The sequence below is a fragment of the Chiloscyllium plagiosum genome, chromosome 2, assembly GCF_004010195.1.
Source record: "Chiloscyllium plagiosum isolate BGI_BamShark_2017 chromosome 2, ASM401019v2, whole genome shotgun sequence".
NCBI classification, from domain to species: Eukaryota; Metazoa; Chordata; class Chondrichthyes; order Orectolobiformes; family Hemiscylliidae; genus Chiloscyllium; species Chiloscyllium plagiosum.
The window spans coordinates 52,293,147-52,320,872 of record NC_057711.1 but is presented as its reverse complement, the minus strand read 5'-3'; the positions used below and the strand labels follow the sequence as shown (position 1 = coordinate 52,320,872).

The 27,726-nt window shown below is 41.0% G+C and overlaps 2 protein-coding genes across 2 annotated transcripts in view; one reads left to right on the top strand and one right to left on the bottom strand.

Annotated features, from left to right (window-relative positions):
- Positions 1–4,165: 4,165 nt before the first annotated feature.
- On the top strand, positions 4,166–25,920 carry glrx (glutaredoxin (thioltransferase)). The gene is made up of 3 exons (XM_043709632.1): positions 4,166–4,448; positions 16,205–16,321; positions 25,736–25,920. The coding sequence occupies exons 1-2, from the start codon at positions 4,242–4,244 to the stop codon at positions 16,313–16,315; spliced, it is 318 nt and encodes a 105-aa protein (XP_043565567.1). The 5' UTR covers positions 4,166–4,241; the 3' UTR covers positions 16,316–16,321; positions 25,736–25,920.
- Positions 25,772–27,726, bottom strand: part of rhobtb3 (Rho related BTB domain containing 3) — a 133,741-nt gene continuing 131,786 nt past the window's right edge. Inside the window, exon 12 of the mRNA XM_043709644.1 lies at positions 25,772–25,887. Within this exon, the coding sequence (XP_043565579.1) occupies positions 25,772–25,887 (116 nt within the window). The remainder of the gene's footprint in view (positions 25,888–27,726) is intronic.

The following is a 27,726-nucleotide window of genomic DNA, read 5'->3' as shown; positions in this document are numbered from 1 at the left end:
CCCCCACCCTCCTCTAGCTTATCTCTCCACGCTTCAGGCTCTCTGCCTTTATTCCTGATGAAGGGCTTTTGCCCGAAACGTCGATTTCGAAGCTCCTCGGATGCTGCCTGAACTGCTGTGCTCTTCCAGCACCACTGATCCAGAATCTGGATTCCAGCATCTGCAGTCATTGCTTTTACCTCTGTGCTCAATGGGTACCCATTCTTTTTGAATACACTGTATCAGTGATTTTCCTCTGCTCTGTGTAGTTCCTCTGTTCTGCAGTGTGTGGTGGCTCATTGAAATAATGTTCTGATGCAACTTTGTTTGTGGATGTTGGGATGATTGCTTGTGTAGTTCAATATTTGGTCCGAATGTGTTGTTGTCTTGTAGACGCTGTTTGAAGTTCCCCATTGGCTGTTCGCTCTACTGTGACATCTAGGAATGGCAGTTTGTTGTTGTTTTCCTCCTCTTTAGTGAATTTTATGCCAGTAAGGGTATTATTAATGGTCTTGAAGGTTTCCTCTAATTTGTTTTGTTTAGTGATGACAAAGGTGTCATCCACGTAACGGACCCAAGGTTTGGGTTGGATGGTTGGCAGAGCTGTTTGTTCAAGTCTCTGCATTAATGCTTCTGCTAAGAACCGTGATATGGGAGATCCCATGAGTGTTCCATTGGTTTGTCTGTAGGTTTTGTTGTTTAAGATGAAGTGTGTGATAAGTCATAGGTCCACTAGCTTGATGATACTGTCCTTGTTGATGAAGTTAGTGATTAAACACATACAGCAAAATCAACTGATAGCTATAATATCACACACATATATATATTGAGCATAGTATTTACAAGTTTGCTTGTAACTTGACAAACTTGGTGGGAGTGAGTGGTGACGAAGACCTAAAAAGCTTCAAGATAATTTAGACAGGTTGACAGTGATAAAAAAACATGGCAGATGCAGAATAAAATGGATAACTATGAAGTTTTTCAATTCAGTAGGGAAGTCAAAAAAGCAGAGCATTATTTAAAGGGTGATAGATTTGCAATGTTGATGTACAAAGGGGCCTAATTGTCCTTGTATATCAGTCAATGAAAGCAAGCATGCAGTTGTAGCAAAGTTAGGAAGGCAAATGAGATGTTGACCTTCATTACAAGAGGTTTTAAGTACAAGAACAAGGAAGTCTTCCAGCAGATGTACAGGGCACTTTGTGAGATCACACCTGGAGATTTGTATGCAGTATTGACCTCCTTGACTAAATATAAAGACATTCTTTGCACAGAGGGATTGTAGTAGAAGTTCACGAGACTAATACCTAGGATGGCAGCTGTGTCCTTGTGAGGACAAGTTGGGTTGGCTGGCCCTGTTTAGAAGAATGAGAAGAAATTTGATTGAAATGTGTAAATGTCTGACAGGGCTAAACAGACTAGATGCACACAGATGATGTTTTTCCTGAAGTTCAGAACAAGAGGTCATGGTCTCCTTTCGAATTCACTAAATGGCGATTTTCTTTCACTCCAAGTGTGGTTATCTTGTGGAATGGACTACCACAGAGGGCGGAGGAAGCAAAGATAAGATTTCTATTTAAGAAAGAAACAGATAGTTTTTAGAAATCTAAAGTTGTCAAGAGGTAAGGGAAGAGAGTGGGGAGTATGATGGTAAGTTACAGTATCAGAGGGCAAGCTCTCCATTGGTTGGAGTCAGACATGGCAGATAAGAAAATTATTGTGGGTATTGGAGATCTGTCACCTCAACTCCAGGGCATCTCTGCAGGAGTTCCTTGGAGTAAAGTACTAGGTCTCAACATCTTCAGCTGCTTCATTCATGACCTTTTCACCATCATAAGGTGAGAAGTGAGGATGTTTGATGATGATTGCACAATGTTCAGCACCATTTGCAACTCCTCAGATACTGAAACAATCCATGCTCAAATGCAACAAGATCTGGACAATATCCAGATTACCTGGTGCAAATGTTACTCACCGCTTGTCAATGACCTTCTCCAATAAGAGTCAATCTAACCACTGCCCTTGATATTCAATGGCATTACCATCACTGAATTCCTTACTATCAAATCCTGGGGTTACCATTGACCAGAAATGCAACTCAAGTCACACAGTGGTTACAAGAGTAGGTCAGAGGCTAGGAATCAAAATCCTGGAATTCCCTTCCTAACAGCATTGTCAATCTACCTACAGCACATGAACTGCAGCAGTTCAAAAAAACAGAGGCATGCCATAAATACTGGCCAGCCAGTACTCTCTTGAGAAATAATGGTCATTTGCATGGAGTAGAAATTTACCCCATAACCTTGTGACTCAGAAGTGAGAGTGCCATCAAGCACACTATGGTTGATAGGTATGGTATAAGTCACTCAGTCAATAATCAACTTCAAGGTTGAATGAAAACAAATGCCCCACAACTGAATGAATAACCTGTCAACCCATGGACACACACCAAAAGTCAAGTCCCTAAGCTGCCAGGCAATGCATAGTCAACTAACCTTAGAGTCCATTGACAGAGTGTATAGATGACCATAGTACCCTGCCTTGGTACTTTCATCTCTGTCTTTCAAATTTGTTTCTTAGACATACTGTCACTAGACAACTTACCAGCTAATACCACAAAATTATAATAGGACATGTGCTGACAATCATAATTTGTTATTGAGAATGTCGTATACACTGAAACTTTTGATTTTCCCCATTGTGCTGTAGGAATGCTTAAGGAGGTGCTGCTCAAATTACAGTGCCAAATATTAATCTGCAGTAAGCATTGGCAAGAATATCTTTTGGGGTAACATTGAGAGTAAGAAGACCTGAAAATCACAGAACTGTGCACACGTGGCAGTGTAGAAACAGGAAAATAGTTGGATAAGTACAGTAATAGACTCTTAAACAGATACTGAGTTTGCTGTAGTGCCATCCAAGACTACCCACACATGATGCCTGATATCAAAGCACATCAATTTGTGGGGGATTTTGATAGTGTGCAGAAACCCTGAGAATATCCAATGCCTGGTTCACTAATCCTTCCATAACTAGGGATTTTAATGGGAAAACAAAAATGCACTACATGCAATAAATCTGCAAAGAAAGGCAGAAAAGGCTAGACACAATGGGCAAGGCAGCTGTGAAGCGCACAGTGAAGAAATTGACTTCCCACATACCACACATACAATACACTGGGAATGTTAATTGGAGATCACGCAGGGTGGCATATTTGAGGAGGAAGAAGAAGTGAAAGCTTGATGAGTCCAGAAGTATATAGAGTGAGGGGTGGTCCTGGGGCTCCAGTGAGAGAGAGACTCACTGAGCTCTCTTCGAACTGAGAAAGAAAACATCTTCAAGGTGATTGGAGATGCCGGTGTTGGACTGGGGTGTACAAAGTTAAAAATCACACAACACCAGGTTATAGTCCAACAGGTTTAATTGGAAGCACACTAGCTTTTGGAGCGTCGCTCCTTCATCAGGTGTTAGTCTATCACCTGATGAAGGAGGGTCGCTCCGAAAGCTAGTGTGCTTCCAATTAAACCTGTTGGACTATAACCTGTTGTTGTGTGATTTTTATCTTCAAGGTGGGTATCCTTATTAAATGGGATGTGCTGGTCTTGGACTGGGGTGGACAAAGTTAAAACTCACACAACACCTGAAAAATCACCTGAATGAGCAGCACTTCGAAAGCTACTACTTCCAAATAAACTTGTTGGACTATAATGTGGTGTTGTGTGACTTTTAACTTTATCCTTATAAGAGACTTTGCAGTGTTGATTTTCAGTGACTTGGAGACAGTAAGGACTGTCAGATGCTGGAAGCCAGAGTCAATAGATGTGAAGATGGAACAGCACAATAGGTCAGACAGCATCCTGCTCCTCAGATACTGTCTGACCTGTTGTGCTTTTCCAGCTTCACATCTATTGACTCTGACTTTCAACATCTGACAGTCCTTACTGTAACCATAAGAAAATAATTTTACATCCCGCTCAAATTGTTTCCATGCACTGAAGCATCAATCACCATAATTTTTCAACATGAGGTTTTTTTTTGAGAGAAACAATTTTTGGGTTTCTTTGGAATGACTGGAAAGCAAATAAATCAAACAACTTTAAAATCAAATAATCTTCCTCTTTCCCGCCTTCAGTGCTGCGTCTGTGCCAAATGGTTTCGATTCTCGCTGGTCAATTTCAAACTCCTCCCAGTTGTGACAACAGAGGGGCACTGCTTGTGTTTGCTGCTGAATCACTGAGGTGACGGTCTAACGAGAAAAAGAAATGGCACAGGATTACGTGGACAGTAAAATTCATCCAGACAAGGTGGTTCTTTTCATCAAGCAGAGCTGCCCTTATTGTGTATCAGCGCGGAATGTGCTTGAAGCCTACGATTTCAAGCAAGACCGTCTGCAGATCTACGATATTAGTGGCCTTCCCGAAATGAAAGCTATCCAAGACTACTTTGAAAAAATAACCGGAGCCAGAACTGTGAGTTCATTTTTGGGAATTGCCTCTGCTGGTGTGAATCTCGGTAGCTGAGTTGCTGTTGCATTATATAATACTGTTTAAGTCTTCCGTGTTAGTTTACTTCGATACGAAGTAATCGCTTTAAACCGCTTTAAAATAGTCGATTTCTATTTGCAGTCAGCTGACGAGCAGCATTGAGATGCCTCCCCGCCATTCCTATTCCATATCTTCGGACTATTGCCCTTTAAAAATGGAATGGACAATATCTGCTCAAACGTAATAATGTTTATTTGGGAAAATATAATTAAGTCATCGCGAACAAAATAAGCAGATGAACCTTCCCTGCGGTCCAATTTTCTACTACTTGGTGGTGCAATGGGGAGGCTCCTTTGGCAAATGAAACGATTGCGTTACAGAGTGTATGATTACTTGTAAGGATGGCATTTCCTCTTTATTGTCTGAATCCTATGAACTGCGGGGAGGTTTCCTTGCATGCTTAACACTGGCTGCCTCACAGCGCCAGAGACTCGGGTTCGGTTCCACCCTCGGGTTACTGTGCAAACTCCCTCGCAGACTTTCTCCCGGTGTCTGCGCGGGTTTCCTCCCAAAGTCCGAAGGTGTGCACGTTAGGCGGATTGCCCATGCTAAATTGCCCCTTGATGTCTGGGGATGTGCTGGCGAGCTGTGAGAAATGCAGGGTTTCAGGGATAGGGTAGATTTGGATGGGATGCTCTTCAGAGGGTCGGTGTGGACTCGATAGGCCGAATGGTCTGTTCCCACACTGAAGAGATTTTATGTTGTCCCTATTTGAAAGTGAGGCCCGTGCAGAGGCATTCAGGAGGGCCAATCCTGTGTTAGGGCCGTGCGAGGGACTGCTTCAGTTTAAGTAATGTAGCTCACTGTCACACTGTAACCATTACACACGCCACACTATTGCAGTCACTAAGTGCCTCCCAGAATTATTACCAATAAGGAACCCTGAGAGCTCACTCATCTCTGGACAGAGCCTCTGGCAGGGGACTTGGCTCTTTGCTTTTAAAATGTGTATAGGAAGATGATATTTTTTTCTTCATCACGTGTCAGCCCCTTCTGGAAGTGACGTCATTCAGATGAAGTTTTCCAAAGCTTAGAATCTGTTTGTCGAACGGAAGCTTTGTCTTTTTGATCAATGCTTTATCCACAAACTAATCCGTTATTGTCCATAAGTGGCCCAGATTTTCAAAAGTCAAAAGTGAGATACTTTTTTTATTTCAAAATATACTTTATTCATAGAAATAAATCTTTGGTACCTGTACAATTGGTCATGTCGTTCATATATATATATATATATACATTGCATGTCTTAACATTACAGAGAACAATTTGAATTAATTGAATTTACAGTTATTGTATTTACAGTTCTGTTTATTACCCATCCAGTCGCTTAGTATTTAGCTGAGGCTTCAGTGGAACCCAACTACTGAGTGGGCCCCCTGTTATACGATAGCAAAGGAACCTTCTTTAACCCCCAGTTTATGGGGTTACCATTGTCCATTTGACTGTCCTGTCTCTGGGGTAGCTGTCTGCATCCCCATGGTGAGCACGAACTGCTGGACCCTCACTGGGCTGAGGTAGCTGTCCAGCTCCTCACTGGGGTCATTTACCCGCTCTAGTGTCATTGAGCCAAGGCAAGGGTCTGCACCGTCCAGTTCTGTGTCTGACAGTGGGACTGTCAGAGGATCACGGCTCTCAGTTACCTGTAGCTGTGGGGCAATGGGCACCCTATGGTTCTCACTGGGTGGAGGATGGAATTTAGGGGGTCCGTTGTTTCCTGGTTGGGAGGAAATGCCCTCCTCTTCACGTACAGCGCTCTGTCTCGTCTTCTGGAGATGACTCTCCTTGCGCCCGTCTTCACCATCCGAAGAGCTGGCCGTACCTCCCTCGTGCAGCTGTCTTTTCCCCCTTTGCTGGGATGCTTTGGTGGCCTGGCAGGATTTTCTTTTCCTGTTTTTAACAGGTATCCACTCCTCTGCCTTCTTGATTACCTCCTCCTCCATTGCTTCCATCTGCCCAGCTAGAGCTAGGATCAGCTGTTGTGTGTCTCCGCTAGCTGCCGCCTCCTCTGCTTCTGCCTGTTCTTTTTTCTGGGTGCCACCAGATTCCATTTCCCTGCTGTCTGGGTGGACCTTGCTGGTCTTTGGGGGTCCACGGCTCACATTGCCACCTCCAGCCATCTGTGCGTAAGTAAGCGAGATACATTGTGAAAGCAAGACAAAAGGTTTATATATTGGGTGGGCAGCAGTAGGAGTGTGGGGAGGGGAGGTTGAAGATGAAATACCATCTCCCTGCATTTGTCCACCAGGATTTAGAAACCGTATTCCCGTCGACCATTTAAGGGGCATAATGAGAAATGGAGATGTCATGAGGTGGGGTACGAGTCTATGTAAACATTTAAATGAGGAGCAGGAGTAAGCCATTCTGACCCTGAAGTCTGCTCTGATATCGAGTAAGATCATGACAGATCCGATTGTAACCTTATCTGCGTTTCTGTCTAGCCATCTAAATTATTCCAATATTCTGCTTCTCTTTGTTTCAAAACACAATTCCAAACACTTGTGAGCCTCAGAAAATAAAAGGTCAATCTGTTTAAGAATCATAGAATCCCTACAGTGTGGAAACAGGCCATTTGGCCCAACAAATCCACATGGACCCTCTGAAGAGTAACCCAACCAGACCTGTTACGCTACATTTACCCCTAACTAATGCATCTAACCTATGCATCCCTGAACACTATGGGCAATTCAGCATGGCCAATTCATCTAATTGGCACATCTTTGGACTGTGAGAGGAAATCAGAGCACCTGGAGGAAACCCATGCAGACATGAGGAGAATGTGCAAACTCCACACAGTTGCCCAAAGCTGGAAATGAACCTGAGTCCCTGGCACTGTGAGGCAACAGTGCTAACCATTGAGCCATTGTGCCGCCAGTGGTGACTTAAGTGGGTGACTTGTGTTTTGTTTGAAACACTGACCCCCTAGTTCTAGATTCTCCACATTCTCTCAGCATCCACCCTCTCACAGCCTCTCAGGATCTGAAAGAAAATTGCAGGAGCAACTGGGTAGGTCTGGCAGCACTGGACTAGGAATATTGACTGTATTTTTGTCTTGTACCATTTGTGGAGAGTTGCTGAGTTTTTCCAGAATGTTGTTCTGATCTCTACCATTTTTAAAAAAAATATATCCTTAGATCTCGTATCTCTCGTTCAGATTTCCTCTTGCTCTTCTAAACTCCAATCGACCCAAGCCTAACTTTCATCATACATCAGCCCTGTCATTTTGGATATTAGGGTGGTAAACCTTTCTGAACTGCTTCCAGTGCATTTGTTCATCCTTGAGATGATCAATATTATACACTGTACTCCAGATGAGGTCTCACCAGTGCCCTGTATAACTGAAACATAATCTCTCTGCTTTTGTATTCAAAAGATTCTCATGATAACTGATAGCAAATGCATGGGTCTTGATGGATTTCATGCTACTATATTGTTTTGGAATGTTGCTTGGCTCAGTTGGCTTGGTGGCTGATTTGCAAGGCAGAAATGTGAACAGTCTGAGTTTAATTTCCACATGAGCTAAGGTTACAATGAAGAGCTCTCTTTCTCAATGTCTTCCCTCGCCTGAGATGTGCGCGACCCTCACGTTAATTCCACCACCAATCGTCCCTGAGAGAGCAGCCCAATGGTCTAGTAAGACTACAGCAACTTTACTGCCTGGTTGTGCATTTTTTGGATGAGCGTTTTCTCATACTTTCCTTGTTAATTCTTTGCCTTTTTAAAAATTTCAAATCTTCTGATATGCCACTTAAATATTTTATTCTTTAAAGTTTTGATGTTATTGTTAACATTTCCAGTTATCCATAGGTGATGGGTTGGTCCTTTAGAACTTTTCTTAATTGTAATGTATCTATTGTTGCGTGTATTTTGAAATATCCCCTTAAATGTCTGCCATTGCATTTTCCCTAAAATTAATCCAACAATTTACTTTAGTTTATTTATTTAAATTTTAAATGGAACCACTCCTCTGTCCCTCCAAAGTAAATGCAAAATTCAAATCTTATTGCCCACCCCTAGTTGTCCTTGAAGGTTACAGTGAGCTGCCACCTTAAACCACTGCAGTCAATTTGCGCACCATAGATATGTTCTAATTAACTTGTTCAGAGTTGTTGTTCCACATCTCTGGAGTAGATGGGGCTTAACTCCAGACTTTCTGACCCAGAAGAAAGATACTGTCACTGTGCCCACATGAGCCCTTTCAGTGATCTATATTCAGATGTTGGGTATATGATGTATGATTACTTCTCTTCGACATAGATATATTTTCTAACCAACTTTTCCTTAGCTGTTATTTATACAACACTGGAGCAGTTTCTGAACAATGATGACTGATTAACTCCTCCCCCAGAAACAATGATGTTGGATGTTCAATGACAGTGATGTCATTCAATTTCAAGGCAGAATGGGTAGATTCTCTCATTGGAGACGGTAATTGCCTGGCAGTTGTGTGGCACAAATGTTACTTGCCAGCCCAAACTACGAAAATATCAAGTCTTGTTGCATTTGGACATGGACTTCTTCAGTATTTTTGGAATTGCAAATGATGCTGGACATTGTATAATGATGCTGCCACTATTGACTTTATGATGGGCAGCAGTGTCAGGTATGTATTCTTGACACTGGTCCTATTTTATCTCAATTGACAAGCCATTAAATTAATTGAGCAGTGGCCAACCTTAAAATTTCTTGTTCTGATTTGAACAAGCTAGCCACTTTCATTGACTGAAGAGGCTGAATTATTTATGTTTGGGAGTACCATTATTGATAGTACCTAGGACTCAATCTGTAACTGAGAGTGGCATTTAGAAGCAGAAGGATTACATGTAGGTCATGAGCCCTAAGTCCTGGATGGCCTTTCCAGAAATAGATCCTGGCTATAGATTATCTGGAATAGAATGAGCGGATTGCAAATTTATATTGTAATCATTTTGGGCCTAATAAGATAGTATGCATGATATTCTATCTTTGGAAAATTGTAATTCTACAAACATCGTTCGAATTGACACTGCTGATTTTTGAATAAATTTAAGAGATAGAAAGTGTTGTTTTAACCATTAATTCACAATGTAGACTTAAGCTGCTCTCATTTGGAGCTGAATCTTCCTGGGGAGCTTGCACTGTTCATATATGGGGACTTTTGAATGTTGCAAAAGGAAGTGTAGATTATGGGGTAAATGGTCTGCATTATTAATTATGGAATACCATAATTTCTGATGATTTATGGTCTGCTGTTAACCTTGCTGAAAACTGGTAGGTAATCCAATTTCACTGAAATTAGGAATCACAATTTTTCTATTTGAGCTATTCACTCTGCCACTCCCTAAAAGAAATGGCATTGGAGAGCTGATGCATTGTATATATGTCTAAAGCCAAATATTCACAGATTTATGTTGCAGTTTGATGTTTGCTAATAGGAATACAAATGCCTTTTGCTGATTGAGACTCAGAGGTTTTTAAATGCTGCATTGTAATACCATTGATGCTGTAAATTCTTTTTGAAAACTATTCTCTAACATTTGTTTCAAAACTGGTTACATCACAGAAGGACACCTATCAGTTTGGCCTTTGTATTGGTTCTCCAAAGGTTCAATTCAGAACGCAATTCCTTGTCTTCTCCCCGTATCCCTGCATTTGCTTCTTTTTTCAGACAATCATCCAACTCTTACTTTTTAAACCATTAATTGAACGTGACTCCACCATGCTCCTAACCACACTGAAGGATCATCCAAACACACTTCGACCTTTTATCGTAACAGGATATTTTGCTAACAAAAAGGGTAAATTATCATCTCCACCATTTAAGATTCAAAAACGAGCATTTAGGTTTCTTGGACAAGCATTGTTTTTTAATGAGCAATGGTATAACATTTGAAATTGGGCAGTCCTCTGACATCAGCCAAAGTTTAAGGGAGAATAGAGAAATAAAACCTATGCTTCTGTAGTATCTGCTGTATTCCCTCAATATCCTTGGATGCATGTCTTCTAATCCTGGTGCCTTGTCAATTTGAACAATAAACAGAGACCCTGTTTATTTATCAATTTTAAGCAGTGTCTAAACTATCTCCTCTTTCACCAAGTGACTTATGCATCACACTGTTTGGTAAAGGAAGATGCCAAGTATGTTTAGTACCTTATTTTATCTATGGAGGCAGAGATATGCTTTATTTTTATTAATCTTTAATTACATATTTCTTTTATTGTGGATACAAACCTTGTATCCCCTTTTATGCTAACTATCAGTCTTTTTAATACTGTTTGCTTCTTATTTGCTTTTTCTCCCCAGTTCACTTCCAAGGCTTCCACTTTGGGCGTGGTCCTCTGATATATTATCCAGTTATCATCTACCCTAAAAACACCTTATTTTGCTGGATTTGTGTGATTTTTAACTGAGTTAATCCAGTTCATTTTGTGGATGGTACATAATGCTGGCACTGTATTTTAGTGGTGGAGGGAATGAATATTGAAGGTGTTAAACATTTTCCAGGATGATGTCAAGCTGCTTGAGGTACTGGAGCTGTGCTCATTCAGGCAAGTGGGGTGATATTTATCGCAGTTGAAACTTTATTGCTGGAACAGCACAGCAGGTCAGGCAGCATTCAGGGAACAGGAGATTCGACGTTTCGGGCACAGGCCCTTCTTCAGGAAGGGCCTGAAGAAGGGCCTGTGCCTGAAACGTCGAATCTCCTGTTCCCTGGATGCTGCCTGACCTGCTGTGCTGTTCCAGCAATAAAGTTTCAACTTTGATCTCCAGCATCTGCAGACCTCACTTTCTCCTCTGATATTTATCGCACTCATAACTTGTTTCTTGTAGGTAGTGAGATGTTATGAGCTAATTTGCTTGTTGGAGAATTCCTAGCCATTGGCCTGCTCTACTAGCCACTGTATTTATATTATGAGTTCTGTTGAGTTTATGCTCAATGGAAATCACCAAGATTTTGATAGTGGGGAGTTTAGTGATAATGCCATTGAATATCAAAGGGCAATGTTTACATTTTTTTTGCTGGTGATCAATGCCTGGCACCTATGTTCTGTGAATGTTGCTTGTTATTTGTCAACCTAAACTTGTATATTGTGTAAGTTTTGCTGCATTTGGACATGAGCTGCTTCAGCATTTGATTTGCAAATTATGCTGCAAACACCCCATTGTGACCTTTGGATAGAAGGGTATTGATGAAGAGCTGAAGATACCATCCTGAAGAACTCTTGCAGGAATGTCCTGGGCTGAAATGATTAATCTTCAAAACCACAACAATCTTCTGCTTTATTAGATATAACTCAAATCAGTGGAAAGTTTTCCTCTGGCTCAGTTTGCTAGGGCTTCTTGGTGCTACATTTGGTAAAATGTTGCCTTGATGTTAAAGGCAATCACCTTTACTTTCCCCTCTAGCATTTAACTGTTGGCTTGACAAATGAAGCTGAGTGATCCTGATACTGAGCATCAGTGAGAAGGTGACTATTTAAGTGTCCCTTGAATTGTCAATGACTTCTGTGTCTTTACTGATGTCAGAAACTAGACCAATTGGCAGTAATGCATCAAATTTGATTTGTCATTTTTTTGGACATAGTTGGGCAATCTTTAGATGCCAGTTCTGTAATTGTACTGGAATAGCTTGGCTAGGAGTGTGCAAAATTTCAAAGCACCAATCTTCAGTACTATTATCAGAATGTTGTTCTGGGACTGTAATCTTCTGTGAATTCAGTTGTTTCTTGAAATCACAAGGAGTAAATTAATTTGGCTGAAGGCTGGCATTTACGATTCTGTGGAATTCAGGTGGAGGTTGTGATGAGTCATCCACTTGGCACTTTGCACTGTAGCTGCGAATTGCTTCAGCCTATCTTTTGCACTGATGCACTGGGCTCCCCACCCCCACCCCATTATTGAGGATAGAGGTATTGTGGAATCTCCTCCAGTGAGTTGTTTGTTTATTCATGAATGGAAGCAGCAGGACTTGCAGAGCCAAGATATGATCCATAGTTATGGAAGCCCTTAACTCCATTTATCATAGAGTCATAGAGTTGTACAGCATGGAAACAGACCCTTCAGTCCAACCTGTCCACGCCGACCAGATATCCCAACCCAATCTAGTCCAACCTGCCAGCATCCGGCCATATCCCGCCAAACCCTTCCTATTCGTATACCCATCCAAATGCCTCTTAAATGTTGCAATTGTACCAGCCTCCACCATTTCCTTTGGCAGCTCATTCCATATACGTACCATCCTCTGTGTGAAAAAATTGCCCCTTAGTTCTCTTTTTATATCTTTCCCCTCTCACTCTAAATCTGTGCCCTCCACTTCTGAACTCCCCAACCCCAGGGAAAATACTTTGTCTATTTACCCTATCCATGCCCCTCATGATTTTGTAAACCTCTATAAGGTCACCCCTCAGCCTCTGACGCTTCAGGGAAAACAGCTCCAGCCTGTTTAGCCTCTCCCTGTAGCTCAAATCCTCCAACCCTGGCAACATCCTTGTAAATCTTTTCTGAACCCTTTCAAGTTGCACAACAAATTTCCAATAGTAAGGAGACCAGAATTGCACACAATATTCCAACAGTGGCCTTACCAATGTCCTGTATAGCTGCAACATGACCTCCCAACTCCTGCATTCAATACTCTGACCAATTTAAAAAAAACATACCAAACACCTTCTTCACTACCTTATCTACCTGCGACTCCACTTTCAAGGAGCTATGAACCTGCACTCCAAGGTCTCTTTGTTCAGCAACACTCCCTAGGACCTTACCATTAAGTGTATAAGTCCTGCTAAGGTTTACTTTCCAAAAATGCAGCACCTCGCATTTATCTGAATTAAACTCAATCTGCCACTTCTCAGCCTATTTGTCCATCTGATCAAGATCCTGTTGTAGTCTGAGGTAACCTTCTTCGCTGTCCACTACACCTCCAATTTTGGTGTCATCTGCAAACTTACTAACTGTACCTCTTATGCTCACAAAAAGTAATTTATGTAAATGACAAAAGGTAGAGGGCCCAGCACCGATCCCACCTTCTGTCTTCTACCTTTGAGTCAGTTCTGTATCCAAATGGCTAGTTCTCCCTGTATTCCTTGAGATTTAACCTTGCTAATCAGTCTCCCAATGGGAACCTTGTTGAACGTCTTCTGAAGTCCATATAGATCACATCTTCCACTCTGCCCTCATCAATCCTCTTTGTTACTTCTTCAAAAACATTCAATACTGTTGACATCTCAAAGTCATCTGGAGTTGTTGTACCAAAGTTGAGAGTTATCCCACAGATGAGTGAAGCAACACACTGACATGGTCATACCCACGTAATCATATCTTACACATCTGAGGTAACACCACCATCATGAGTTATGCCCTGTCTCGCCTGCTGGATAGATTCAGCAGAAGTGATGGCAAAGTGTTATATATCTGGGGGCGTGTTATCTTCAACATTGACTGTGGACCACATGAAATCTTAGGTCAAACATGGACATTAAAATCAGCTAACTACCACTTTGCTCAATTTAATTTATCCTCCGTGTTAAACAACACTTGGAAGACAAACGGAGGGTGGAACGGGCACAATATGTGCTCTGGCTAGGGGAATTCAATGTTCATCATCAAGACAGGCTCAGTAGCATCTCTATTGACTGAATCAAATGAGGAAAAAGCGAAGGAAATATGTACTTAACCTTGAACCTGCCATAGAAAATGATGACATGTGTTCATGAAATTATCATTAAGAGTGATGATTGCAAAGACAGAATCTTGTCTTCACATTGAGAATGCCCTCACATCAGTTGGCACTATCACTATGCCAGAATTGAACACACTTCAAAAATTAATCTAGAAATTCAAAACCACCCTCATGGGGTGCTGTGGGCCATAACTAACTGCTGAATCCGTAACAATCTGTAACCTCTTGACTCATTAACATAGATAGGGAATACTCTTTGGTTCAAAGAGTTCAGGATGGCATGTCAAGAGCAAGAGCAGAGCAAAACATACCTAAAAACGGAGGTTCCCAACCTGAAGCTGAAACAGGACAATTCACTTGTTAAACAGTGCAAGCAGCAACACAAGTGTTGCTCATCTGCTGAAATCCTCAATTTTAATTCCTGATATATTAGTTGCATTCAAACCCATGTTTCCCAGAGATTTGCTTTGGTCCCTGGCCAGGTCCTATTGTGTAGCACTATGACAGCCTATTTTTGTAGCTTAAACCTTCCATTCTTGGCACCATCCTGGTAAATCTTTTCTGAACTTTCTCCAATTTAACCAGAACTGCACACTGTACTCCAGAAGAAGCCTCCCTAATGTCCTTTACAATGCCAACATGATGTCCCAAACTCCTATACTTAATGGCCTGAGCAATGAAGGCAAGCATGCTAAAATAATGCATTCTTCACCACCTTGTCTACATGTGATGCAAATTTGAATGAATTATGTGCCTGAACCCCTTGATCTCTCTGTTCTACAACACTACCTAGGGTGTTATCATTAGTTGTATAAGTCCTGCTCTTGATTGGTTTTACCAAAATGCAATACCTCTCATTTATCCAAATTAAACTGCATCTGCACTCCCCAGCTCAATTCAATTCTTCTCTCAGTAAATAATATTACACTCGTCTTCCCAATTACTTGTTGCACCGACATACTAATCTTTTTGATTCATGCATTTGGACACCCAGATCCCTCTGCATCTCAGCTCTGCAATCTCTCTCACCATTTAGATTATATCCTTTGTTTCACTTTTTTTTCCGCAAGGTTTCTATACCTGTTAAATATTTTTTAATGGGATTGGAGCCATTCCACTTCCATTTCTGCTACAAGAAGCCATGTTACTTCAATCCTCATTTCATTCTCCATCTCTGTTTCCTGGCAGTTAACTAAAGCTGAACCAGAAGTGTTTGAGATTTTGGTGTCATGTTTATCATGAGATGTACTTCTTACTAAATCAGCACGAGCATTAAGACCATTTGTTTCTACCTGAAAATAATCACTCTCGGCATTAGCTCATCTGCTGAAATCCTCAACCCTCCTCCATGTCTTTTTAACTCTAGACATTGCTATTCTAACACACCTGGCTGGCCCCTCATGCTCTACCCTCTATAAATGTGAGTTCATGTGAAGCTCTGCCCTTGTATCTAACTTATACCAAGCCCCACTTTGTCACTATATCTGTGCTCACTGAATTTCATTATCTGACAATATGTCTCAATTTAAACACTTTGTTTTGTGTTTTCAAAATCATGCACAACCTTTTTAATTCTACTTGAGCATTCCAGATTTCAGGCGCTGTACCATTGGTAGCCATGATATGGCGGTGCCAGTGTTGGACTGGGGTGGATAAAGTTTAATAATCTCACAACACCAGGTTATAGTCCAACAGGCTTTTTTGGAAGTACAAGCTTTCGGAGCGCTGCTCCTTCATCAGGTCCTGTAATCTGGTGTTGTGTGATTTTTTAACGTTGGCAGCCAGAGACACTGCTACTAATGGTACAAAGTTTAAATCCTAGGATTCCTTTTATAAGCGCCTTTCTCTTTCCTACTTTTTAAAGATGTTTCTTAAACGTAGCTTTTCTTCTATACCTCCTTGGTAGAAACAATCGATCTAAACTAATTGCTCACTTATCAAAGCTAAAGAGAAATGCAGGTTAGTATTAAATTGTGCAATTTTGACTTTTTTCTGATTATAATAATAAGACTGATTTTATTGTAGGTGCCACGTGTGTTCATTGGGACTGAATGTGTTGGAGGTGGCTCGGATGTTGTTAAGCTGGAAAACGACGGATTGCTGAAGGGCAAACTGAGTGCCATTGGTGCCATCTAACCCTTGGTAAGATGAACTGAGACTGGAATTGTTGAGTATGCAGTGCAGTTTCTGACCTCTAGATGGAATCTTTTGCATCCTACAGAACTCTGGTGTTAGAAAGCTGTTCATGTACAAAAACAGAAATTATTTTATTAGAACCCAAAAAAACTACCCCAAAGTACAAGCAATACAATATGGCATTTGTAAATTATGATTTAGCAGTTATCATTTTTGTGTTTTTTTTTAAAATGAACACAATAGGTTGGGGTGGGAGGAAATGAATACAGCTTAATTTGTTAAATATCTCTTCACCATTGCTAAACTTTAAAACGTGTTTATACAATTACTTGGGAAGCTTTGTGTTGCTGTAACCTGATTTATGTATGAGCAGAACCATGAGTTGGTTGGAGTTTGTACTTGCAATCCCATTCAAAGAATGTTGTCCTTGCTGAAGAACATTAATTAAACTTTAATTATAGCAAATAATTATAGCTTTTGCTAAGTTAATTTTTATGGATGTCCATTTCCTGGTTTGTTGCTCGATTAATTTCACCTCAATAGTAAACTTGCTTCACTGCTTACTGTACCTTTTGCTTAATCCGCTTGTCCCATGTTTTAATCTAAGACACATTTCTATTCTCCCTCAAACAATCCTGGCAGAACTTGTTTACGTGGCTTCAGCAAATTACATCTGTATGCTCTCACTTCTAATTCTTGTAACTTAAAATTCATGCCTCCATATAGAATTTGCAAATATGAATTAGGAGCAGGAAAAGGTCACCTAACCACTCAATCCTGCTCTGTCATTCAAGAAGATCATGGCCGATCTGTTTATAGCTTTAATTACACATTTTTCCCCATCCCTGATGACACCGAATTCCATTCTGAGTCCGTTGTTAATCAAGAATCTGTATAACTTGGTCTTAAAAATATTTAATGACCCTACCTTTACAGCTGTATGGGAAAGGCAATTCCATACACTTGACCCTTGAAGGAAAAAAAAATCTGTGATATGGCATACACCTTTTTTTAAAACGGTGTCCTCTAGTTTTAGTCTTTCGTGTAAGGCGAACCAATCTTTCATCAGGTCAACTGTCAAGTCTCATATAATCTTACTGAAATATTAAATCCTCTCTCATTCTCCTAAATGCAATGGAAACGGGGGCCATCCTTTTTCTCTTATAACACTGCCATTCAAGTGATGTTGAGTGTACCTTCTTTGTGCTGTTTCTAATGCAATTCTAACGTAGACCAAAACTTTACACAGTATTCTAAATGTTATCCCACCCCTGCAGAAAATCATCCCAATTTTTATTTTTCATTCCTCTTGCCACCAACGACATTCCATTTGACTTCTAAATCACATGCTGTACCTGCATGCTACCTTCATGATTCACGGTCCAGGACACCAAGGTACCTCTGTACCTTGTATACTGCTTCTGTACTCTGCTGCCAAATATCATACCTTTCCATATTATACTGCATCTACCTACTTTTGCCCATTCTTAGTTTGTATTCTTTCATGATCTAGTTGCGTTGCTGGTGAGGTCAGCACGTGTTGTCCATCCCTCATTGCCCTTGAAGGTGATGTTGAGCTGGCTCTGAATTGCTGCGGTCCTTTGGGTGTGGGCATAGTGCTATTGGGGAAGATGCACCAGGACATTGACTCAGTGAAAGTTAAGGAACGGTGATGAGTTGCGATTTGGGATGTTTTGCATCTTGGAGGGGACCTTACAAATGGTAGTAATCCCTATATTTATAAGATTTAGGAACAGAAGTAGGCCATTCGGCCCAGCAAGTCTGCTCTGCTATTCAATGAAGTTACGGCTGATCTGAGAGTTCTCAATTGCCTTTCCCTGTAACCCTTGATTAACTCTATCTCACGCTTACTGATCCAGTCTCAACAGCCTTATCCGATAAAGAATTTTGCATATTCATTACCCTCAAGAAATTCCTCCTTACCTCTGACTTGCGAAGGCAATCTTCAACTCTAAGATTATGTCATCTGGCCCTAGATTCTCCAAAAAAGGGGAAACAACCTCTTTGCATCCACCCAATCAAGTTCAAGATGAATCTTGCATGTTTCAATAAAGTCACCTCTCATTTTTCTAAAGTATAATGAGTATAAGCTCGACTTCTCTTAAGAAAATCCATACATGTCTAGGTACAGCCTAGTGAACCTTCCCTGCACTGCCTCCAATCTCTTTCTGTCAATGTGGGAACCAAAACTGTTCAGTATTCCAAATGAATGTCTTGTACACATTTAGCAAGCGTTTTAAACTCCATTCCCTTTGAATTAAAGGCCCACAGTTCATTGCCTTCACTATTGCTCACTGAACTTGGATGCTGAATATTTGTGATTTATAGTCTGCTATTTTTTGTCTTTCTAGGTAGTAGTGCTTTTGGGTTTGGAAGGTGATCTTAGAAGAGTCTTAGAACATAGAACATAGAACAATACAGCACAGAACAGGCCCTTCGGCCCACGATGTTGTGCCGAACTTCTAACCTAGATTAAGTACCCATCCATGTACCTATCCAAATGCCGCTTAAATGATGAGTTATGGCCCAGCATCTGTAGGTATTGTACCCTGTTTATTGGTGAAAGGAGTGAGATTTTGATAGCGACAGTTGAGGTTACAGTCGAGCAGTCTGCTTTACTCGAGATGGTGTTGAGCTGCTTGAGTGTTGTTGCAGCCAAGAGGAAAATATTCAATCAAACTTTTCTGACCTGCTGCTGTAGTCATGGGTTTTTATGGTTGGTTCAGTTCAGTTTCAAACCAATACTGACTCAGAAGATGTTGTTAGTGGGAGAGTTTAGTGACGCTAATGCTTTTGACTGTCAACAGAATCTAGTTTATTATATTTGCTTCGGGTGTTACTATCTGGCCCTTGTGTGACATGAATGTAATGTGTCATCTTCTCAGCCCAAGCCCAGATGATGTCTAGGTCTCATTGCAGCTGGACACAGGCTGCTTTAATACATGTGGAGTCGTGAATAATTCTGAACCTTGTGCAATCATTGGTAAACATCCCCATCCCCACCTTATGATGGAGGGAAGGTCATTGATGAAGCAGCTGAAGCTAGTTGGACCAAGGACATGATCCTGAGGAACTCCTACAGAGATGCCCTGGAACTGAGGTGACTGACCTCCAACAACCACTTTCCTACATGCCAGGTCCATTGTTTCCAAACAATGGAAAAGTTTCACCCTGATTCATGTTTTTACTACGGCTCCTTTATGCCACACTCCATCAGATGCTCCCTTCATACTGTTCCCGCCTCACCTCTGGAATTCAACTTTTTGTCCAAGTTTCAATCGAGCAGAATTACCTTGGCAGAACCCAAATTGTTAGTCAGCAGGTTATTGCTGAGCAGGTACTGCTTGACAGTACTATCAATAACACATTCTATCACTTTACCAAACAAGAGTACATTGATAGGGCAATAATTGGTCCTGTTGGATTTGTCCTGCTTCTTCTGGAGCAGCTTGCTTAAATGTGTGGCAGGTTCTGCAGCACAAGCATTTAGTATTGTTGTAATGGCCTTTTCCAGAAGCCAGTGCCTCCAACTGTTTCTTGATGGCTCACTGAATTTTACATCTGTTGAAATTTTTCACATTCAGCACTGTCACAGTGCTACACAAGAGGGCATGGCAGCACCATGCAATAGTACTGAAGACGTGCTCCAAAACCTGTCACACCCTTAGCCAAGAGATTTCAACACAGCTGCAACACTGACATCTACCTGACCAATGTGAAAAATTGTTCAAGTACATCCTGTACAGAAAAAAGCAGGACAAATCTAACCCAGACAATAACTGTCCTGTCAAGCTACTCTTGATCAACAGGAAAATGGTGAAAATGTCATCAGCAGTGCTATCGAGCAACACTCAGTTTGAGTGCTCTCAGGTCCACTCCAATCAGTCCAGCATGGGTTCATGAAAAGGAAATTGATATCTGACTAATTTTGTTAGCTTTTTTGAGGAAATCTCACCAGAGTGGATATGGTGAACCAGTAGATACCTCGCATTTGGATTTCCAAAGTTATTCAACAAACCTCACAAGACCCCATGTTGTTTGAGACAATAGATTAGCATGGATAGAAGAATTGGCTAACGGGCAGGAAATAACAAGTTGGGGGAATATAGGTTCTTTTTCAGAGGAAACCTGTAGCCAGTGGGGTTCCATAGGGTTCAGTGTTGGGACTGTAATATATATCCATGACTTGGAAGAAGAAAGCAAATGTACTGTAGCCAAACTTGCAGACTTCAAGAATAGCTGGAAAGGCAAGTTGCAAAGGGGTCACAAACAGATTACAGAGAGGGGTCAATAGGTTTGATTTTTGTTGTTACAAAATACAGTGAAAAGTATCATATAGTGTCACTACTCTCTGGCAACATCTTAAAATGCAGAAATACAATCCAAAACTTAGAATATGAAGACAGAAAAATGAAGAAATAAAGAACGTGTTCAACTTTACAGTCCTTAAGTGCTATCTAGGACCTAGTGGCATCCCGTTCGCTGCACACTGCTGCTACAACAATAGTCACCACTCTCTGGCGCCATCTCACTTCCACCAACAGCCTCACCACTGAGTCCTTAATGAACCTCGCCAATTCAGACTCCACTGATGCCGCTGATGCTGTACCAGCCCAAATGGTGGAATCAAAGATGGTTGTGAATATTGTAGGTCAATCATCTCATTGCAGGAAATCCCGTAGGAATTTCTTTGGATAATCCAGTTCAGTTTCTGGTCAATTATAGCCCCCAGAATGTGGATAGTGGAGGATTTGGTGATGGGAACCATTGAATGTGAAGGTTCAATGGTTAGATGCTGCATTGTTCGAGGTGGTCATTACCTAGTATTTATAATGTGAATGTTACTTGCCACTTGCGTGTCCAACCTTGCTGCATTTGGACATACACTGCTTCAGTATCAAATAACTAATGTCCTAGTCCCAATAGTCTTCAACTGTTTCAATATTATCCTTCCCTTCATTGTAAGATGAGATGTGGGGATGTTCAGTGAGAATTGAGAATTTTGTTGCTGATTGCACAATGTCCAGCACCTGAAGCAGCTGTGTTCAAATGCAGCAACGCCTAGACAATATCCAGGCTTAGATTGAGAAGTGACGACTAACATTCACACCACACCAGTTCTAATTCCCAATCGTAAGGTCCTGGGGAGTGTTGCTGAACAAAAAGACCTTAAGTGCAAATTCATAGTTTCTTGAAAGTGGAGATGCAGGTAGGTAGGATAGGTTCAAAAGCATTTGGTATGCTTGCCTTTATTGGTCAGTGCATTGAATATAGGAGTTGGGAGGTCACATTGCAGCTGTACAGGACATTGATTAGGCCACTATTAGAATACTGCATGCAGTTCTGGGTCTCCTAGTTGTCGGAAGGATGTTGTAAAACTTGAAAAGATTTACAAAGATGTTGCCAAGGTTGGAAGGTTTAAGCTATAGGGAGAGGCTGGGGCTGTTCTCCCTGGAGTGTCAGAGCGATGACCTTTTACAGAGATTTATAAAATCATGAGGGGCATGGGTAGGATGAATAGCCAAGGTATTTTCCCTAGGGTCAGGGAGTCCAAAACTAGAGGGCATAGGTTTATGGTGCAAAGGGAAAGATTAAAAGAGACTTAAGGGACAACTTTTTCATGCAGAGGGTGGTGCGTGTAAGATATAAGCTGTCAGAGGTGGTGGAGGAGGCTGGTACAATAATAATATTTAAAATCATCTGGATGGATATACGAATAGGAAGGGTTCCGAGGATGTGGGCCAAATGCTGGCAAATGGGACTAAATTAATTAATATCTGGGGTGGCACGGTGGCTCAGTGGTTAGCACTGCTGCCTCACAGCATCAGGGTCCAGATTCAATTCCAGCCTTGGGCGACTGTCTGTGTGGAGTTTGCACATTCTCCCAGTGTCTGTGTGGGTTTCCTCCAGGTGCTCTGGTTTCCTCCCACAATCCAAAGATGTACAGGTCAGGTGAATTGGCCATGCTAAATTGCCCATACTGCTAGGTACATTAGTCAGAGGGAAATGGGTCTGGGTGGGTGACTCTTCAGAGGGTCGGCGTGGACTGGTTGGGCCAAAGAGCCTGTTTCCACACTGTAGGGAATCTAATCTAATCTAATCTGTTTGGCATGAATGAGTTGGACTGAAGGGTTTGTTTTCGTGCTGTACAGCTCTAAGACTGCATGAATCTATCTATCATGCCTTGACGTTCATCGGCATTACCATTGCTGAACCCTATTATCAAGAACCTGGAGATTACAATTGGTGACAAATTGAATTAGATGATCCACTATAAATATTGTGGCTGGTCAGAGGTGTGGAACCCTGCAGTAACTCTCTATCAGACTCCCAAAAAACCTATCTGCCATCTGCAAAGCACGTCGGGATTGTGGTGAATTAAACTTCACTTGGATGAGCGCAGCTCCAGAACCCCTCAAGAAGCTTGATATAATCCCAGATAACACGGCCCACCCCTTTGGTTCAGTGAAGTGGTGTCAGTGCTCAGTAGCAATGTGTATCCCTTGCAAAATTCAAGGTTAGATCTCATGGAATACAGGGAGAACTAGCCATTTGAATACAGAACTGGCTCAAAGATAGAAGTCAGAGGGTGGTGGTGGAGGGTTGCTTTTCGGACTGGAGGCCTGTGACCAGTGGTGTGCCACAAGGATCGGTGCTGGGTCCACTACTTTTTGTCATTTGTATAAATGATTTGGATGTGAACATAGGAGGTATAGTTAGTAAGTTTGCAGATGACACCAAAATTGGAGGTGTAGTGGCCAGCAAAGAAGGTTACCACAGATTACAATGGAATTTTGATCAGATGGGCCAATGGGCTGAGGAGTGGTGGATGGAGTTTAATTCAGATAAATGCAAGGTGCTGCATTATGGGAAAGCAAATCTTAGTAGGACTTATACACTTAATAGTAAGGTCCTAGGGAGTGTTGCTGAACAAAGAGACCTTGGAGTGTAGATTCATAGCTCCTTGAAAGTGGAGTCACAGGTAGATGTGATAGTGGAGAAGGCGTTTGCTATGTTTTTTTTGGTCAGAGTATTGAGTACAGGAGTTGGGAGATCATGTTGCAACTGTACAGAACATTGGTTAGGCCACTATTGGAATATTGTGTGCAATTCCGATCTTCCAATTGGAAAGATGTGAAACTTGGAAGGGTTCAGGAAAGCTTCACAAAGATGTTGCCAGGGTTGGAGTGTTTGAGCTATAGGGTGAGGTTGAATAGGCTAGGGCTATTTTCCCTGGAGTGTCGGAGGCTGAGGGCTGACCTCAGAGAAGTTTATAAAATCATGAGGTGCATGGATAGGATAAATAGACAAAGTCTTTTCCCTGGGGTGGGGGGAGTCCAGAACTAGATGGCATGGGTTTAAGATACAAAAGGGACCTAAGGAGCAATCTTTTCACTCAGATGGTGGTACATGTGTGGAATAAGCTGCCAGAGGAATTGGTGGAGGCTGGTACAATTACAGCATTTAAAAGGCATCTGGATAGATTTTTGAATAGGAAGGGTTCAGAGGATATGGGCCAAATGCAGACAAATAGGACTAAATTAATTTAAGATATCTGGTTGGCATGGACGAGTTGGACTGATGAGTTTGTTTTCATACAATACAAATCTAAGACTGAGTGGATCTAACTATCATGCTTTGACATTCATTGGCATTACCATTGTTGAACCCCACTATCAAGAATTACAATTGCAGCATTTAAAAGGCATCTGGATGGCTAAATGAATAGGAAGGGTATAGAGGGATATGGGCCAAGTGCTGGCAAATGGGAGTAGATTAGGTTAGGATATCTGGTCATAACATCTTTCCAATTGGAAGGAGATCAGAATTGCATGCGATATTCCAAAAGGGTCTGTTTCCATGCTCCATGTGCTGCAGAAATTCACCAAGGCTCCTTAGAAGGTATCTTCCAAACTCATGATCAGTAACGTCTGGAAAGACAAGGGAGGCAGACTCATGAGGACACCACTGCCTGGACATTCCCCTTCAGGCCAGTCCTCATCCTGACTTGGAAACATATCACTGTCCTTTCCAAGTCAGGATAAAATTTCTGATCATCCCTCCCCCAAAGTGTTGCACATCCATCTACACCAAATGGACTTAGCAGCTCACCACAACTTTATAAAGGGAAGCTAGGAATGAGCAATTCCCAGATCTGATGTATGAATAAAATAAAGTACGACTGCGGCTGACTAAAACATTTGAGAGCTAACCAGAGGCATTTGAGAATCAACCACAGTATTATCTGGTCTGGAGTCACACATGCCCATCCAGTTAGGGATGGCAGATTTCCTTCTCTAACGGGCATTAGCAAACCAGATGTGTCTTTATGACAATTGTCAAAAGGTTTTGTGGTCCCTATTTAAACTAGCTTTTAGTTCCACATTTGATTGTTTGATTTCAAGTTTCATCATCTAGATTGGGAATCGAACTCAAGTCCTCAGAGCATTAGCCAAAGCCTCTGGTTTACTAGCCTAGTGACATTACCATTACACTACAGCTTTTCCTCTTTACAAATGTTCATGACCTTTATATTTCCAATATTTTCTATTTAATAGCTGAATATCAGTTATTCATAAATAGCAGAATTGAAATTACTTCATTCCAACTATGGTCTCCCACCTTGGTAGTAAGTATATAATAATCTTCACTGTAAACACCACTCACCAATGTAATATCAGCTGGATTAATACCAAATGGAGTAGATGAATTTTCTATAGCTATTAGTTTATACAAAATAAACACAAAAGAGACCTTGTCAGCTGGAAAATTCTTTAAAATATTGTAGGTATTCATTACTGCAATCCTAGAATGTTATGTTTTTCTAACTACGATTCTAACCATGTCATAAAATCAACTCACTAATATTGAATTTCAACATGTGCTAGCTGGCTGGAGTTGTGCTCCTGGCCATCAGTTGTGTTGCCCAATTCTAGGGCGGCTGTGCAGTTCAGCACTCTAAGACAGAGTGCATTGGTGGTCTGTGGTTGAATTACTTATTCTGTCAACCATTTTATTTCATTTGGATATAATGTAAAGAAAGGAAAACTTAAGCTTATGATGTGCATCACTTTGCCTAAGACTTGCTTAACAAATACTAACTGCCACCAGGAAGATGATAAGAAGGTATATAATCAATACCATTCTTAATATTTTATGCACAATCTATAGATTCACTATCAGCGGAGGACTGAGGAGCTGTATGTCTTAATTTTAGAAAAGAAATCCAAAATGTTGGTCGTCTGGTCATGAAAAGTGCATGTCGTCAGAGCATTGTAATGGATACAAGTTTGGGAATTTCTTCAAATTTCCTTGTCTTCATTCTTCTTGAGATGAAGTATGCTTCTGTCTGCTGTTTTCCTAATGTAGCACAAAGCTTTCTAAATATCCTTCTTTTAGCCTTTGATAGGTATCCAAGGTCTGGCTGACGGTCTATTACATGAGGATACAACGAGATCTCCCAGAGTGAATGTGGTGCCTGTACTCAGTCAGCTCCTGCAAGTACGAACTTGAAGGCCACCTATGATTTTCTACAAATGCTTGCTCGTCCTCTGCAAATAAATAATAAAAAGATTGACCGTGAATAATGCTGTTGTCTGTGGTTTCTCTTTTTCTATTTTGTTGCATTATCTGACATCCTGTCTGGACTTTAAGAGGTCAAAAGTATCCCAAAAGTTTGGCTCTATATTGCATTTGACTAAATGATTTAGAATCATAGAGTCATAGAGATGTACAGCATGGAAACAGACCCTTCGGTCCAACCTGTCCATGCATTATCCTGCATCAGGATACTGTTGCTTCAAACATTTCTGCCATTTTTTAAAAAATCCTGTTCAAATATTTTATACATGAAATTATGCAAATTTTAAAGAATTTGCAATTCCATCACTTTGCTTAGTCAAACAGGAGCCCTCATTTCAATGTAATAATTAATGTACTAGCTGTTCAGTCAGCAGTGCAGCAAGCTCAAGCTGCAAATCATTTCAGCCTTGAGCTTTGTCATTTTGGGTAGACACACACTATATTTTCACCGAAGTTCAAATCAGCACATGGTATCTCATGAGTGGAATTGCTTTTGAGGAGGTACACTTCTCCTGACCTTAAACAAAGATAGGCAGAAACCCTAGAAATATGGGCTAAAACATTTTAGCTGAAACTTTTCTATTCCTGTGTGATTGTGGCTGGGACAAGCCTTCAGTGGGGTATTCTCTTTCTTCAGCTAATGGAAAATCATTTGATCATCTTTTTGAATCCCTCTCCTGTTTCTGATATTCACCCTATTTACTGAGCACTCCATCCTATCTGTCCTTAATTCTTCCTCTTTCTGGTTTGTATCTACTGTTGCTGATAATCTGTTGTCACCCATAGGCTCTTGAGGGTCTGAGCTCTTTAAAAATAATAAAACAGCACTTTTGCAAATAAATGTTATATTATAAAAAAGAGAATTGAGTTAGGGTCTTGTTTTCCTTTGTTAACGTTTTGCATGGCTGTTCACTTTTAATATGCATGTCTTCCTGGTTCTTCACATTGCAATACCTGTGAAATATAATGCTGCGCTCTGTCTCAATCAAAAACTGACTTGGTCAGGTATGAGCTACTTTATTCACAACATTGTGACAGTACCATGACTTTAAGAGGTTATTTTGTCCTTGTAATTCTTGTTTTAAGAGGGGTTCTAAGAATGAGGTTCTGAGCTAGTTATTTGGAAAGCCAATAAAGTAAACAGCTTCTGAGGACTTGGTTTTTTTTTAAAACGTTGGAACAATAGAAACAGCCTGAATGATGTGGTCAAGCTCCCAAAGAACCAAGGTTTTTAGTTTCTTAGCTTTACAGGACCAGTTTTGGCTGGGTCTGTTGCTGTAGTACATCTCTCCCCATTACACTGAGTCCTCGGGATGTTTTTCTTCCTGGATTGCTACAGTTGCATGTGAGACTATCTGCGTTCTGAATTTGTCTTTTACCAAGTGTGTGTTTATGGGACTTTATTGGACCAGTTACTGTTTAGCAGCTAAATAATTATCATTCTGTTAAATTTTCTAATAGAGTTAGTGCTCAGGTAGTTTTCTTTACTCTTTCTTTGGTTGTATTTTAACGAAAGTATATAAATAAAGTGTGTTTTGCTTCAAATCTAGTAGTTTGACCAATCAAATTGCATCTGGAATGTGTAACACCTTACACTTAACTTTTTCTTATTTTAAAAGGTAAGGTCTAGGCTGTCTTAATATATTTTGAGGGAGTCTGGTCCGTAACAACATCATATTTTACCATTCTTGTGTGACAGGCAGGACCAAATCACATCAAATTCTAGTAAAAAGGAAATTAACTGACAGGGCTATTAAATGAAGTGGCTGTTGCAGGAAGTGGCAGCAAAATCACCCCATTGTGGGAGG